This window comes from Oncorhynchus nerka, linkage group LG20 (assembly GCF_034236695.1).
Source record: "Oncorhynchus nerka isolate Pitt River linkage group LG20, Oner_Uvic_2.0, whole genome shotgun sequence".
NCBI lineage: Eukaryota > Metazoa > Chordata > Actinopteri > Salmoniformes > Salmonidae > Oncorhynchus > Oncorhynchus nerka.
The window spans coordinates 30,194,289-30,211,373 of record NC_088415.1 but is presented as its reverse complement, the minus strand read 5'-3'; the positions used below and the strand labels follow the sequence as shown (position 1 = coordinate 30,211,373).

The window sequence follows — 17,085 nt, the reverse complement described above, 5'->3', positions numbered from 1 at the left end:
AATCTTGTTTATCATGGTCTGAGGGTCTTTTAAGTGCCTTTTGGCAAACTCCAAGTGGGCTGTCATGTGTCTTTTACTGAGGAGTGGCTTCCATCTGGCCACTCTACCATAAAGGCCTGACTGGTGAAGTGTTGCAGATGGTTGTCCTTCTGGAAGATTCTCCCATCTCCACAGAGGAACTCTGGAGCTCTGTCAGAGTGACCATTGGGTTCTTGGTCACCTCCCTGAACAAGGTCTTTCTCCCCGATTGGTCAGTATGGCTGGGCCGCCACCTCTAGTCAGTGTCTTGGTGTTTCCAAACATCCTCAATTTAAGAATGATGGTCACTGTGTTTTTTGGGACCTTCAAACGTGCAGAAATGTTTTGGTACCCTTCCCCAGATCTGTCCCTCAACAGAATCCTGTCTTGAAGCTCTACGGACAATTCCTTTGACCTCATGGCTTGGTTTTTACTCTGACATGCACTGTCAAAAGTGGGAACTTAAATAGACAGGTGTGCCTTCCCAAATCATGTCCAATCAATTAAATTGACCACAGGTGGACTCCAATCAAGTTGTAGAAACATCAAGGATGATCAATGGAAACAGGATGCACCTGAGCTCAATTTTGAGTCTCATAGCAAAGGGTCTGAATACTTATGTAAATAAGGTATTTCTGTTTCTTATTTTTAATACATTCTGCAAATTTTCTAAAAACCATTTTTCTCTAAGTCATTATGGGGTATTGTGTAGATTGATGAGAATTTTTATTTATTTAATCCATTTTAGAATAAGGCTGTAATGTCACAAAATGTGTAAAAGTCAAGTGGTCTGAATACTTTCCATATGCACTGTAGATAGATAGGATAGAGCATGACAAGCAAAGTCAAAGGCAGCCATTAAATATAAATGTAATGACCATCACAAAGACAGAGAGACAGAGAGAGCGAGAGATAGATAGAAACAGTAAGAAAGAGAGTATCTGAGAGCGTGATGAGCAGTAAACCCTCACCTTTCCTCAGCAGGTAGATGTAACAGTCAGTCAGCAGCAGGTAGAGAGGCTGCAAGTCCCCCTCCATGTGACCCGTGCTCATCCTCACCATCTGGGAACAGACAGAACTAAACACTCAGGACTGCACCGCTCCCGAGTGGCACAGCAGTCTAAGGCACTGCATCTCAGTGCTAGAGGCGTCACTGCAGACCCTGGTTCGATTCCAGGCTGTATCACAACCGGCCATGATTTGGAGTCCCATAGGGTGGCGCACAACTGGCCCAGCGTCATCCGGGTTAGGGTTTGGCCGTCATTGTAAATAAGAATTTGTTCTTAACCGACTTGCCTAGTTAAAAAAAGGTTCATATAAACTCAAAATATACACTGCAAAGCATACTAATAGTACTTGTTTATTCACCAATACATTTGAATAATTTTTCCCCAGTTATTGTATTCAGAATGGACATGGTTGTGGCAGCGTCCCGATTCTCAATGCTTCTCCTAGTGTGCACACTCCCTTTCAAGGATTGAAATGCTTTGGATTGGAGGGAAGCATTGGCTGGAGGGAAATTCTACTATTGTTAAATCCATGACAGGGAGGGTTTAAATCCAATGATAAATGCTCAAATGATCATAATGTATGGCCTTTACACCCCCCCACCAAAAAAAAATAATATACCACAGTGAAACAGAGGCTTACCTTAAAGAGCTGCTCCTCATTCTCTCTGAAGACGTGGATCATGAGCAGCAGCAGGTGATTGTTGTCCACCCTGAAATGGCCACACAGAATCAGCACACCACTGTGGCTAAAGTACTGCCAAAAAATATATACTTAAAAGGTCCATTGTGTAATTTGGTGTACGACTGATTTCAGATAGAAATGTGAATTATACATCTTTCATTATGATTGCTTCCCCTCCGTAAGTTTCATTTTTACTCATATCAGCTTCATACAGCAATATTATAAACTATATTTCTGGTTATTAAAAATGTTTTTCTTAGCGGTTTAGATGGTACAATGATTTTCTACACTATACATTGCTTGTTATGTCACAACCTGAAATCAGACGGACATTAAAACATTTTAGAAACCAGAAATCTAAATTCGAACCCAGAAAGCTAAATTCGACATATTGCACCATGAAAAAAAGGTTTCATTCATGGTTCACCTAAAATGGTGTTAAGTAACCCTCAACTCACTTGAATTCTGCAGGATGAGAGTTTTCCGTTGGACTGAGCCGGTCCTCTTCCGTCTCCTCTTCAGTTTCTCCAGCAGCCAATCCATTCTCAACCATTACTGTCTCATCCTTTTCCTCCTCATCATGCTCTTCCTCCTCTAGGGAGGGGTCCTGTCCTGGCGGTGCCTCTGCCTCAACTTCATGGCCACCAAGAAGAGCCTGTGACTGGCCATGCCCTGCAGTGTCATGGTGGCCACTACGCAGGGCAGCAGCATCTGGACTGTGGGGGGTAAAGCAGTAAAAGTCTGCAGGAGCCGGGGGGGCCTGCAGGAAGTTGGGACTCGGGGCCAGAGCAGGGCGCAGCAGGGGGGGGTGCCTGGCTTCCGGGTCAGGCGGCTCACCCATCGAATCCCCTCGAAAGGGCTGCTGCCCCGGGGGCTGCGGGTTGGCTTCAAGGCTGGTGGAGGAGGGCCTTCTGGGGAGGGAACTCTGCTGGGTTTTTGCCCCCTTCTCTTCTTCTTCTTCTTCTTCCTCTCCAGCTGATCGCCCCCATGTCTTCTCCCCATCCAGAGCACCGTTGAGCCGGTCCATGACGTCACGTAGGGGCTGGCCAACGCTGTCCATGGAGGTGTCTGTCATCTCCGGCAGCCGCAGGAGGCCCTCTGACTCTTCCTCCTCCCCCGTCTCCCTCCTGCTGCTCCTCCTCGCCGTCTCGGCCCCCCCTGAGCCCTGCGGCAACCCCACAGAGGGGCTCCAGGTGTCGTCTCCTGGTCCCTCACATCCAGCCGGGGCTCTATCGTCTGTCTCCACCTGCTCGAAGGCCACATTGTTCTGGTCACCGCTCACTGTGGAGCTTTTCACGCTACAGCGCTTCTTGGATGGCTTCCTTCGTCTGGCCATCCTGGTGGAAAAGAAACAACCACGTCATAATGGGTAGTTCATGTGTACTCTTCCTGGGCCCATTGTATAAATTAACAAATCACATTTTCCAAGCCATAGAGCTACAAGGCTTGCTGACCTGTATGTGTGTGCCAATAAAACAAATAAAATATTTATTTGTCGCATGAGCCAAATACAACAGGTGTAGACCTGACAGTGAAATTTGGGATGCACCGATGTGGCATTTTTGGCCGATACGCATATTTTCCTTGCCCCCCAAAAAGCGATACCAATAAAAGATATGAAAGATTTTTGCGGCCTTTTAAGCATTCTAGTACAGTTAAAAAGTTATCTCACACACACACACAGCGGAGTAAGGCACTGCATCTCAGGGCAAAAAGCTCTCACTACAGTCCCTGGTTCGAATCCAGACTGCATCACATCCGGCCGTGGTTGGGAGTCTCGTAGGGCGGCGCACAATTGGCCCAGCATCGTCCGGGTTTGGCCAGGGTAGGCCGTCATTGTAAATAAGAATTTGTTCTTAACTGACTCGCCTAGTTAAATAAAAAAGGTCACACACACACACACACACACACACAAACGGATTTTGTTGGCATTTACGTATGTCCCCCGTTTCCATCTTGTCCAGCTGTGTATGTAACATTTCACGTAAACCCTGTTTCTTGTCTGCATCAAAGTAGCGGTCCTTGAACCTAGAGCCAAGCATGGTGGCGACACAGTAGAGGCTCAGAGAGAATGCCACTGAATCGCTTGTTCACAGCCTCGAGTACTTTGTAAGTTAACCCCACGGTCTGTGTCGGCATTTTGTTGAGCAGACGTTTAAATGCCACGACAGAGGGTATCACGTCTGCTGCAGACGTAGTTGATCAGCTTATTTCTCGAGTCAGGTGTTTGGAGTATGTTAATGTTTCCAAGTTTCAAACATGTTCTCAATTTTTTAAACATTTTTTATTTTACCTTTATTTAACCAGGTAGGCAAAATCCTACAATGTGATTTTCTGGATTTTTTTCTCATTTTGTCTGTCATAGTTCAAGTGTACCTATGATGAAAATTACAGGCCTCTCATCTTTTTAAGTGGGAGAACTTGGCACAATTGGTGGCTGACTAAATACTTTTTTGCCCCACTGTAGGTCTGTAGCAGTGTGGGTCAAGAGTGTCCCCCCCTTTGAAGAGGGGAATGACCGCAGCTGCTTTCCAATCTTTGGGAATCTCAGACGACACGAGAGGTTGACCAGGCTAGTAATAGGGGTTGCAACAATTTCGGCAGATAATTTTAGAAAGAAAGGGTATAGATTGTCTAGCCCGGCTGATTTGTAGGGGGTCCAGATTTTGCAGCTCTTTCAGAACATCAGCTGACTGGATTTGGGAGAAGGAGAAATGGGGAAGGCTTGGGCGAGTTGTGGTGGGTGCAGTGCTGTTGACCGGGGTAGGGGTAGCCAGGTGGAAAGCACGGCCAGCCGTAGAGAAATGCTTATTGAAATTCTCAATTAGAGTGGATTTATCAGTGGTGACAGTGTTTCCTATCCTCAGTGCAGTGGGCAGCTGGGAGGAGGTGTTCTTATTCTCCATGGACTTTACAGTGTCCCAGAACTTTTTTGAGTTTGTGTTGCAGGAAGCAAATTTCTGCTTGAAAAAGCTAGCCTTGGCCTGTGTATATTGGTTTCTAGCTTACCTGAAAAGTTGCATATCACGGGGGCTGTTCGATGCTAATGCAGAACGCAATCGGAAGTATTTTGTGTTGGTTAAGGGCAGTAAAATCTGGAGAGAACCAAGAGCTATATCTGTTCCTGGTTCTACATTTCTTGAATGGGGCATGCTTATTTCACCTCTTGCGACGAGCAAACCCGTATCCGGGAGCGTAATCATAGCCTCAAATGCATTAGCATAACGCAGCGGACATAAATACCCCTAGAAACTTTTCCTATTCATGAAAATCGCAAATGAAATTAAATAAACATATTCAAACACAAGCTTAGCCTTTTGTTAACAACACTGTCATCTCAGATTTTCAAAATATGCGTTACAGCCAACGCTAGACAAGCATTTGTGTAAGTTTGTCATGGCAGAATGCTATGCTAGCTCTGCTGGCAGCAGGCAACATTTTCACGAAAATAAGAAAAGCAACCAAATGAAATAATTTACCTTTACCTAACTTCAGATGCTTTCACTCAGGAGACTCCCAGTTAGATAGCAAATGTTCCTTTTTTCCAAAAATATTATTTTTGTAGGAATAGCTCCCGTTTCTTCATCATGCTTGGCTGAGAAATCGACCGGAAAATGCTGCAACTATAACGCCAAACTTTTTTCAAAATTTGCTCCATAATATCGACAGAAACACGGCAAACGTTGTTTAGGATCCATCCTCAAGGTGTTTTTAACATATATATTCGATAATATATCCGTCGAGGCAATTGGTTTCTCATAAGAAGCGATTGGAAAAATGGCTACCTCAGTATTTTACGCGAGATTTTCTGCGGGAGACACCATGTGACCAAATGCTATATATGGTCCCTTACAGCCATTCTTCAATGGAAATGCCTAAAAAGACATCACAATGCTGTAGACACCTTGGGGAATACGTGGAAAACTCACGTAAGCTCATTCGTAGCTTATTCACAGCCATATAAGGAGTCATTGGAATGGGACGGTTTCAAAAAATGCGGCACTTCCGGGTTGTTTTTTTAATCTGGGTTTCGCCTGTAACATCAGTTCTGTGGCACTCACAGACAATATCTTTGCAGTTTTGGAAACGTCAGAGTGTTTTCTTTCCAAAGCTGTCAATTATATGCATAGTCGAGCATCTTTTCGTGACAAAATATCTTGTTTAAAACGGGAACGTTTTTCATCCAAAAACGTTAATTGCGCCCCCTAATGCATAACTGGTTAAGATGGTGATGGCATCCTCTACTGACGGGAAGAGGTCAATATCCTTCCAGGATACCCCGGACAGTTCGATTAGAAAGGCCTGCTCGCTGAAGTGCTTCAGGGAGCGTTTGACAGGCAATCAGTTCACATATGGTGTCGAGCACAGCTGGGGGCAGAGGCTGGTCTGTAGCAGGCGGCAACAGTGAGACTTGTTTTTAGAGAGGTGGATATTTAAAAGTAGAAGTTCAAATGGTTTGGGTACAGACCTGGATAGTACGACAGAACTCCGCAGGCTATCTCTGCAGTAGATTGCAACACCGCCCCCTTTGGCCGTTCTATCTTATCTGAAAATGTTGTAGATAGGGATGAAGGTTTCAGAATTTTTGGTGGTCTTCCTAAGCCAGGATTCAGACACGGCTAGAACATCCGGGTTGGCAGATTGTGCTAAAGCAGTGAATAAAACAAACTTAGGGAGGAGGCTTCTAATGTTAACATGCATGAAACCAAGGCTATTACGGTTACAGAAGTCATCAAAAGAGAGTGCCTGGGGAATAGGAGTGGAGCACGGCAGGGCCCGGATTCACCTCTACATCACCAGAGGAACAGAGGAGGAGTAGGATAAGGGTACAGCTAAAAGCTATGAGAATTGGTCGTCTAGAACGTCCGGAACAGAGAGTAAAAGGAGGTTTCTTGGGGCGATAAAATAGCTTCAAGGTATAATGTACAGACAAAGGTATGGTAGGATGTGAATACAGTGGAGGTAAACCTAGGTATTGAGTGATGATGAGAGAGATATTGTCTCTAGAAACATCATTGAAACCAGGTGATGTCATCGCATGTGTGGGTGGTGGAACTGAAAGGTTGGATAAGGTATAATGAGCAGGGCTAGAGGCTCTACAGTGAAATAAGCCAATAAACACGAACCAGAACAGCAATGGATGGACAAGGCATATTTACATTAAGGAGAGGCATACTTAGTCGAGTGATCATAAGGGTCCAGTTAGTAGTGAGTTTGGTAGGGGTAACGGCGATTCAGACAGCTAGCCGGGCCATCGGTAGCAAGCTAGCATAGGATGGAGGTCTGTTTTTAGCCACCTTGTGCATTTCCGTCGGTAGATTAGTCGGGTTCCGTGTGGTAGAGGGGATCAATCCAATTGGCAAAATAGATATAGTTAGTGACCCAAGAAAAATTGTCCAATAGACCTATTCAGATAGCAGCCGATAAGACAGCTAACGATTAGCCGGCCGCAGATGGGCGTTCAGGTAACGTCGCGATGGAGGGGCCAGTTGGATAACTCCCTCGGGCAGATAACGTCGGTCATCCAGTCGTGAAGGCCCGGCGGGGCTCCGCATCGGCAGTAAAACGGGTCCGGATAGGTGATTGTAGCCTGGGAGTGGCTGAGATGGAACTCTTCAGCTGGCTAGCTCCAGAAATATTAATGTTTGCTCCGGGATCGACGTAAGCCAATAGTCACACGTATAGCAGCTAGCTTGCTGTGAGATCCAGGTGTAAATGTCCAGAGCTTTCGGTTGAAATCCGGGGATATGGAGAGAAAAATAGGTCCGGTATGTTCTGGTCTGAGTCGCGTTGTACAAAACTGGCGATAGCTTTTCGAGCTAAAGGATAGCTGATGACCATCAACCGTGGTTAGCTGAATACTAACGTTAGCCAGTAAACTGGCTAGCTTCTGGCTAGCTTCTATTGTGGATTTCAGATTTGAGGTAAATAATACTTTTTTTTTCAAATTGGTGAGGCGGGTTGCAGGAGAGTGTTTTGAAGTTGAGTTTTTGGAAAAGAAAATATATAAAAGATATGCGAAGAAAGATGTAAATATATATACACACACGGGAAACGACAAGACGAGTACAAAGGACGACTGACTGCTATGCCATCTTGGACAAATGCCATTGAAATGGCAGCAGCGGTATGAGAACCAGCACATTCTTGAGCATGCAATACGGCTTTTCTCAGTACGAAATCCTCGTCGACCCACTGTGCTGTCAGAATCAGCATGCTCATGGGGCTGACATCGCTGGTCCAAATGTCAGTCGTGAAGCTAATAGCAGGGACGCCCATAGCAAGTAGCTCATGGAGGTGTTTCAACAATACTGTATAACTTCAGTAGGGCAACATCTGAAAAATAGTACCTACTTGGTAGTCTGTACCGGTGCCCGATCAGTCGACGAAATCCAACATCATCCACGACAGAGAACGGTTGATTGTCAAGGGCATTGAATTCCATTATCTTGGCGTTAATGGATTTCGACTTTGAGTTGTCTCGCTGAAATGTTCTTATTCTTTCAAATGACTGCTCAACTTGAACTTCTTTAGTTGTTGGAAGTGTGTGCATAGTATTTCTCTGCTTTTGTTCTGTGTAGCCCTGTACTTTTCGTGGCGTCATTACGTCATCTACCTATGTTGTATAGGTATGGACGTCAGCTTTGACATCGGGTCGATGCCGATGTTGCCATTTTTAGCTAATATCTTCCGATTCCGATATGCTCACCGATAAATCGTGCATCCCTAAGTGAAATGCTTACTTACAAGCCCTTCACCAACAATGCAGTTAAGAAAAATAAGTGTTAAGAAACTATTTACTAAAATAAACTGAAGTAAAAAGAAAATGGAAAAATTACAAATAAATAAAGAGCAACAGTAGCAAGGCTATATACAGGGGGTACCGGTACAATGTCAATGTGCGGGGGCACAGGTTGTTTGAGGTAATGTGTAGGTAAAGGTAAAGTGAAAATGCATAGCTAATAAACAGAGAGTAGTAGCAGCGTACAAATGGGGAGGGAACAATGCAAATAGTCTGGGTTGCCATTTGATTAGCTGTTTAGGAGTCTTATGGCTTGGGGGTAGAAGCTTTTTGGACCTAGACGTGGCGCTCTGGTACCGCTTGCCATGCGGTACCTGACTAGGGTGGCTGGAGTCTTTGGCAATTTTTAGAGCCTTCCTCTGACACCGCCTGGTATAAAGGTCCTGGATGACAGGAAGCTTGGCCCGAGTGATGCACTGTGCGTACGCATTACCCTCTGCAGTGCCTTCCGGTCGGAAGCTGAGCAGTTGCCATACCAGACAGTGATGCAACCAGTCAGGATGCTCTCGATGGTGCAGCTGTAGAACCTTTTGAGGCTTTGAGGACCCATGCCACATCTTTTCAGTCTCCTGAGGAGGAATAGGTGTTGTCGTGCCCTCTTCTCAACTGTCTTGGTATATTTGGACCATGATAGTTCATTGGTGATGTGGACACCAAGGAACTTGAAGCTCTCAACCTACTCCACTACAGCCCTGTCAATGAGAATGAGGACGTGCTCAGTTCTCCTTTTCCTGTAGTCCACAATCATCTCCTTTGTCTTGATCACGTTGAGGGAGAGGTTGTTATCCTGGCACCACACTGCCAGGTCTCTGACCTCCTCCCTATAGGCTGTCTCATCGTTGTCGGTGATCAGGCCTACCACTGTTGTGTCGGCTGCAAACTTGGTGTTGGGAGTCGTGCTTGGCCATGCAATTATGGGTGAACAGGGAGTACAGGGGGACACTGAGCACGCACCCCTGATGGGCCTGTGTTGAGGATCAGCGTGTTGTTACCTACCCTTACCACCTGGGGGTGGCCCGTTTGGAAGTCCAAGATCCAGTTGCAGAGGGAGGTGTTTAGTCCCAGGGTCCTTTGATTAGTGATGAGCTTTGAGGGCACTATGGTGTTGAACGTTGAGCTGTAGTCAGTCAATGAATAGCATTCTCACATAGGTGTTCCTTTTGTCCAGGTGTTAAAGGGCAGTGTGGAGTGCAATAGAGATGGCATCATCTGTGGATCTGTTGGGGAGGTATGCAAATTGGAGTGGGTCTAGGGTTTCTTGGATAATGGTGTTGATGTGAGCCATGACCATCCTTTCAAAGCACTTCATGGCTACAGACGTGAGTGCTACGGGTCGGTAGTCATTTAGGCAGGTTACCTTGGTGTTCTTGGGCACAGGGACTATGGTGGTCTGCTTGAAACATGTTGGTAATACAGACTCGGTCAGGGACAGGTTGAAAATGTCAGTGAAGACAGTTGCCAGTTGGTCAGTGTATGCTTGGAGAACACGTCCTGGTAATATGTCTTGCCCTGCGGCCTTGTGAATGTTGACCTGTTTAAAGGTCTTACTCACATTGGCTACAGAGAGCTTGATCACACAGTCGTCCGGAACAGCTGATGCTCTCATGCATGCTTCAGTTTTGCTTGCCTCAAAGCTAGCATAGAAGTAATTTAGCTCGTATGGTAGGCTCACGTCACTGGGCAGCTCGCGGCTGTGCTTCCCTTGTAGTCCGTGATAGTTTGCAAGCCCTGCCACATTCAACGAGAATCGGCGCCGGTGTAGTACGATTCAATCTTTGTCCTGTATTGACACTTTGCCTGTTTGATGGTATGTCGGGAGGGCATAGCGGGATTTCTTATAAGCGTCCGGGTTAGAGTCCCGCTCCTTGAAAGCGGCAGCTCTACCCTAGCTCAGTGCATGTGTTGCCTGTAATCCATGGCTTCTGGCTGGGGAATGTACGTGCAATGCACTTATTGATGAAGCCAGTGACTGATGTGGTGTACTCCTCAATGCCATCGGAAGAATCCCAGAACATATTCCTAGTCTGTGCTAGCAAACCAGTCCTGTAGTTTAGCATCTACATCATTTGACCACTTCTGTATTGAGTGAGTCACTGGTACTTCTTGTTTTAGTTATTGCTTGTAAATAGGAGGATAGAATTATGGTCAGATTTGGTAAATGGAGGGCGAGGGAGAGCTTTGTACGCGTCTCTGTGTGTGGAGTAAAGGTGGTCTAGAGTTTTTTTTTTTTTTCTCTGGTTGCACATGTAACATGCTGGTAGAAATTAGGTAAAACTGATTTTAGTTTCCCTGCATTAAAGTCCCTGGCCACTAGGAGCACCGCCTCTGGATTAGAATTTTCTTCTTTGCTTATGGCCTTATACAGCTTGTTGAGTGTGGTCTTAGTGCCAGCAACGGTTTATGGTGGTAAATAGACAGCTACGAAAAATATAGATGAAAACTGTTAAATGAAATAGTGTGGTCTACAGTAAATAGTGTGGTCTACAGCATATCATGACATACTCTACCTCAGGCGAGCAAAACCTTGAGACTTCTTTAATATTAAGTACTTGGTACTTCGTGCACCAGCTGTTATTTACAAATAGACACTGACCACCACCCCTTGTCTTACCGGAGGCAGCTGTTCCATCTTGCCGATGTACTGAAAACCCAGCTAGATGTATGTTATCTATGTCATCGTTCAGCCACGACTGAAACATAAGTTATTACAGTTTTTAATGTCCCATTTTTAGGATAGTCTTGATTGGAGCTCATCCAATTTATTTTAAAATGATTGCACGTTGGCTAATAGTGGGTAGGGGTGCCTTGTAAGGATCCAACATTTTGTTGATAATCTGCCTCTAATGACAAGGCACCACGACCTACGTCCCCGATATTTCCGTCTCTTCTTCATGCGAATGACAGGGATTTGGGCCTTGTCGGGTGTCCGAGGGCTTTGTTGATCTGATAACTTTAGTTCACAGACATCGAGATTAAGTGATAATGTGCCAATTGGATTCAACAACTCCAAGCTCTGTGTTGAGGCTGAGAAAAGTATGGGTAACATAAAAGGATAACCACCTAACTAGGCTAATTCCCATGTAGTTTTAGCCACAGAGGCTAATGTTAGGGGTGTGTGCTGTACCTGATAACCTCTAGCTCGTTGCTGATGCTCTCCATGTCGTCCCTGGTGTCGTGGTGGCAGCTGGCTGTGTGGACGGGTGTAATGTCAGCCGAGGTGTTGGTGTCCGAGTACTCGTTGAAGGGGTTGTGTCTGAAGGTGGGGCTGCGGGGCGGTGGCGGCGGCGTTCCCCTCACTGTGATGACGGCAGCGGCTGCCCGGAGAATCACAGAATCACTGAAGACCGTCTGAGGGTCTGAGGCATTTGAGCGAGGACAGCTGACTGGGTCGGTGAGGTCACCCTCTATGGAGGGACACACACACAGTCAAATGAATAGCAGAACAGTCACACGTACAGTATGCCACAGGCTACTGAACACACTCTGGGTTTAAATGAATGAGAATAGATACTGGTGCTTTGGCTGGGACAGGGGTGAGAAGGTCACACAGGCAGGAGGACAGACATAAGCGACAAAGGCCTTGGCTAAACCATCCTACCATAGCTTACTGTACAATATAGTTGATAAAGCATACATAAGGTCACAAATGTTTATTAAATTGATTTAGGATGTTTCATTATCTGTTCAAATTAGGTGCCTAATTGATATTGTTGAAGTCAATCAATGCAACATACCAGGACTTGCTTGGAGAAATTATACTTAAATTAAACTAGTTAGCCTATGTCAAGTGAATGAATGCAGTGCTACACACTAAAGTTGGTGACAAAAGCTATAAAGGCTGGGTTGAACCTAGACCAAATACATGCATTCCAATGTTTCCACAAAGAGAAAGAGAGAATATTCCACATATATGCCAGTAGATACCAGACAGAGTGAGTACCATTTCATCAGGCAATGCAGCTCTCATTAGTAATATTCCACATCAATGCTGCATTAGCTTTAGGATCACATCTTCAAAGAGAAACGTGTTGCGTGGTTCATTAAAACATGATCGTCAACATCTAACAATTCACCAGTGCATACAAATTTCTACTTAGAAAATAACTTACCTGGCCATAAATCTTATTAAATGTTGGCAATAGTGCCACATCATAATTTATTGCATAAAGGTGAGCACAAAATGCCCCTAAAATTATATATACATAAAAAATGTTAACATCTAGGCATCATTATGATATTCCTCCTGTTGTACTCTACAAATGTAATGATATTAAGGAGTGATGCTTGATTCAGTAGTGTCTTCAAAGAGAAGTGTAAAAGCATTACCAATCCATTTTGCCTACTTCCCAAGAAACTAGCAGTAGATTAATCAAAAGCCCTTTGATTCCTTTCTCTACCATTCCCTCTTAGCATTAGCTAGCTGCTTGTTCTTTATCAGTATTGATATTGCAATTAAGATACTCCAATTAAACCACTGGCTACACACACACACAGAGGACCAGCATGCATTCAGCACACACAGTGGGATGGAGGACATGCATGATGCTGTGAGACGGGGAAGGGGGTGGCAAGAGAGGTGAGGACGGAGACAGAGAGGGAGGGAGGATAGGGGAGGGGTAACCAAGTCCCACCTTCCCAGTCTGCACTTGGCTGCAACACGGGGAAGATGTCACCGAAATCATAATCTAAAAAAGGAGGGATAAGACTCAACATTAGAACAGGAAGGCCCGAGAGAGAAGAGACAATGGCACACACTGAAAACATGACATATGAGAGAAATATGATACACATGATGATAACAGACACAGGTATGGGAAGGCAGACAGAAAACTACAATTTAAAAAATGAAGAATCGATGGTTTGTGGAAAGTGATGAGAGATACTGTATGAGAACATTCACACCATACTGTGTTGGGTGCTCAATGAAAATCACTTCAATGTGAGCACTAGACTATTATTTCTACGTAATAACCCATGAACGGGTTAACCTACATCAGATCCAACATCAGCTTCAACACCCCATTACTTGACACACCGGCCTATGAATTAGGCTAATGGACCGCATAACACGGAGTGGGTGGAGACTGAAACCAAGGTAGAGAAAGAGAAAGCAAAAAAGAGAAAGCAAGAAAGAGAAAGGTGGAGCCCCTGACCTTCACTGGACGGGGCGATGGCGCTGTCATCCCATTCCAGGTTGGTGGAGGTGAAAGAGTGCAGGGACAGGCTGTCCGAGCTTGGGAGACGCTCCTCAAAGTCCAGAAGGTTATGGGGCTTGTAGTACTCCGGCATGTAGGGGGCCACGTCCAAGTAGGGGACATCCTAACACCCAGAAAACAAAACAATGGAGGATTGAGAGTGTTGTTGATATTACATTATACATGTCTCTTTTTTGACTGAATTATTTATTGGGTTTTACGCACCAACCATGTACTCTGTTTACATTCTTTGGTTAAGCAAAGTTGTACCTTCTTTTGTTACAATAAAGCCGGAACATTGAACTGTTGGACTTTTGTAAATTAGGGGTATTGATGTGAATTCTAATGGTTTCAAAAAACTGTTTAATACTGACCAACTCCAGATCAAAGCGAATGAACTCCAGTCCCGACACCAAAGTGAGAAAGAGCGTGAGGTGATCATGGCTGCATACCAATGCATTTCTGGGGGAGAGATTCAAAGCAAATGGTGTATTTACAATAAGGAGACTAGCTACACGCATTAGTCAAAAGGAATAATATGATGCTCTTTAGGTCAGAAGACTCACTTGAAGTAATACTTCTGCAGCAATCCTTGGTTCTCTTGGAAGAGACGGAGGTAGCTTTCTAAGGAGCTCTCACTCAGTGCTAGGTATAACCAGGCACGGCCTGCACAGAAACACAACAGAAAAATAATTGCTCAGTACGAGGGACATGGGCATAAGTAGATCATTTTTACAAGCACCCTCTATTCTTTCTTTCCTGTCTGAACTTGCAAATAAGTCAAAAAGTATACCTACAAAGAAACCTCTCTGTAAAAAGAGAAACAAACATGTGCAAACCACAGTGGTAATTACTGTAATCCTGACCTCAAATAACAGCAGTCTTGTGCTACATTTCTGGCATGTGACACAAGAGGAACTTACATTTGCCAAACCACTAACAAATGTCATTCACATTATGACAGTAAATGGGAGTGTATGAATTTATTTACAGAAATGGCATGTATTCGTGTTTACTACTATGAAATGTTTGTCTCTTAAGTTGCCCACAAGACTGATGTGACTGTGTGCGTAAGATGTGGTGAAAATTATTGTGTTCTTACTTCGCCCAAGGTTGGTTGCTATGTGCTGGAGCTCGTCTATCTGCCGGACCGCTTCCCTGCGGGTGAAGTGTAGAACCAGGACCCAATAACCTGAGGAGATATCCTGCAGCCTGCAATGCACAAAACAGGAGAGTTGAAGAACATAGTTCAAAACTTACAATCACAGACAATGTCAGAGTTAGGATGTATCAAAGTACTGAGAAGATTGGTCTCTCTCAGTCTTCTTACCCATAGAGCAGTGCATGGTCGAGGTGCTCACACAGCCGCTGTAGGACCCGGTCGTGATTCCGAATGGCTGGGGTTTCATCTTCACAGGCAGCAAAGTAACTCTGCAACTGCAGTCAGTGCACAAAACAGGTGGAACTGATGTGAGTAGGCCCACAGCCAAACTAGAAATATGGTGATTTCTTCCCCAGTCATGAGACCCTGAGAGGAGTACCACATGTATCAAATATTGACAGCTGACAAGCATGATTGTGCAATGTCTGTCTGAGGATACAGTATAGGCTTTGATGGAAGTATGGAGCCTGAAATTGGTTAAATGCTACAGTATATCTGATCCCCTAAATGGTATTATCATGACTAACTTAAATTAATCAGACTTTTGTGCGTCACCTCAGAAAAGACCAGTTAAACAGCACTGACTGAATATACTGGAATGTAGAAATGTAATAAATTCCAGTCCCCTGATGGTAACGTGACCACGAGACAGACTGGGGACAGGAATGAACCAAATATAGGCAGAAGATGATTTGAATATCATATCAGGCAAGGTCTATAAAGCAGTGGTCGTCTGGCACAGCACAAATACTTTGGAAGGATGGGACTCAATGTTACCACACTGCACAGGTTTATGCAAAGGGTGAATGTCAACATTCAAACAGGGTTCAGCCTAATTTATGAAGACACCTAGAAGTCAAATACTGAATGTCAATGTTTTCACAGTACTCATGTTTATCTGAAGCAAGTTTATTGAAATGTGTTTGGAAAATTAGCAACAATATGTTGTCATTCAAATAGACCTAGCTAGCTACCCACGGGTTGCTGAATCGACCATGACAAAGAATTTTAGAAGCAAGTTTATTACGTGACAGTATCGATATGCGGCAGTCAGGCAGCAGCAGGATTAGTGCTGTTGTGCTTTGTTTTCACCAGCCATTGAATGTCTCGACTAACCAATACAATACTAGTGACGTTAGCTAGTAAACAAAACACCCATGTTGATATACTTAATCCATATTTGTTAACTAACTAAACAATGTTCAAGGACCTTACAGTCATCAACTGTTTTCTTTCATGAACCAGGCCTACTTATCCTAGCATGCGTTTATTTTTACGCCTGCTACGTAACTTAGGGTAATACTCATGTTTAGTCTTCAAATAAGTTAGCTAGCATGAAGAATGTGTGCTTACGAGACATAATATCAAACTTACCTTCTTGACAGACAAAGAAATGTTTTCCAATATTCGGTCCTTGACTTTAAGTTGATCCATCACTGGTCTCCTTGGCTGCCTGCAGCTGTCAGCTGATTCCCAGAAGTCTCGATGTGGTCTGTTGATGTTCTCAAAGCTAGACAACTAATAGCTAAGCTAGCTAGCCATATACATTTAATGCTGGTACAGTAATTGGCTAGCACACAACATAAACCATCAAGCAAGCAGCTGGCTAGGTAACGATAACGTTACCGTATTAACGTTTCCGTAGTTAAACTAGCACACAAGACAGTGGCAAGTGCTAGCTACTAACGTTGACTAGTTTCCTAGCTGACGTTAGCTAGCTACAGTCTCAATACTAGCCTCGGAAACGCTTCGAATGACTATTCAACTAAACTGGCTAACACGTTAGCTTGCTAGCTATCTAGCCAACGCGTTACCTTAGCGCTAGAGAATGAATCTCCCACTGTCATAGGTTGCGTAGTTTCGGTGTAGCTAGCTACCCAGTATTTTAATATCCGAATTGTCCTTTAATATATACACTTCTTCAAACTTACTTTTACTGTAGATAAACTTATCATTGTGAAATTGCGAGACCATGAGCAAGTTCAGGCCCAATGTTTAGTCTAATGGAGGAATAAGTTCTTGACAATGCTAAGCTCAGCAGCTAGCCATTCCAAGTCCTACGTCACTAACCGCCTGTCAATGAGCTCGTGACACACCAACAAAATGATTGTAGACAGATGTGGGAACGGATATATTTTCGCAAAAAAATGAATAGTAATATATGTTCTGCCCTGTCCTGCTGCATGATATGTTATTGACTAATAATGTCATGTCAA

The 17,085-nt window shown here is 44.3% G+C and overlaps 1 protein-coding gene across 4 annotated transcripts in view; it reads right to left on the bottom strand.

Moving 5' to 3' along the window:
• The window catches only part of plekhm2 (pleckstrin homology domain containing, family M (with RUN domain) member 2), a 26,927-nt gene extending 9,842 nt beyond the window's left edge, over positions 1–17,085 (bottom strand). For 3 of the 4 annotated variants that reach the window (XM_029622005.2, XM_029622007.2, XM_065005401.1), the window contains exons 1-11: positions 16,244–17,085; positions 15,038–15,144; positions 14,810–14,919; positions 14,274–14,373; positions 14,082–14,169; positions 13,666–13,831; positions 13,144–13,197; positions 11,637–11,916; positions 2,169–3,047; positions 1,669–1,738; positions 990–1,080 (exon numbers count right to left, since the gene is read on the bottom strand). In XM_029622005.2, coding sequence (XP_029477865.2) covers positions 990–1,080; positions 1,669–1,738; positions 2,169–3,047; positions 11,637–11,916; positions 13,144–13,197; positions 13,666–13,831; positions 14,082–14,169; positions 14,274–14,373; positions 14,810–14,919; positions 15,038–15,144; positions 16,244–16,303 — 2,005 coding nt within the window. In that variant the 5' untranslated portion in view covers positions 16,304–17,085. The remainder of the gene's footprint in view (positions 1–989; positions 1,081–1,668; positions 1,739–2,168; positions 3,048–11,636; positions 11,917–13,143; positions 13,198–13,665; positions 13,832–14,081; positions 14,170–14,273; positions 14,374–14,809; positions 14,920–15,037; positions 15,145–16,243) is intronic. The other variant, XM_029622006.2, reaches the window with a different exon arrangement.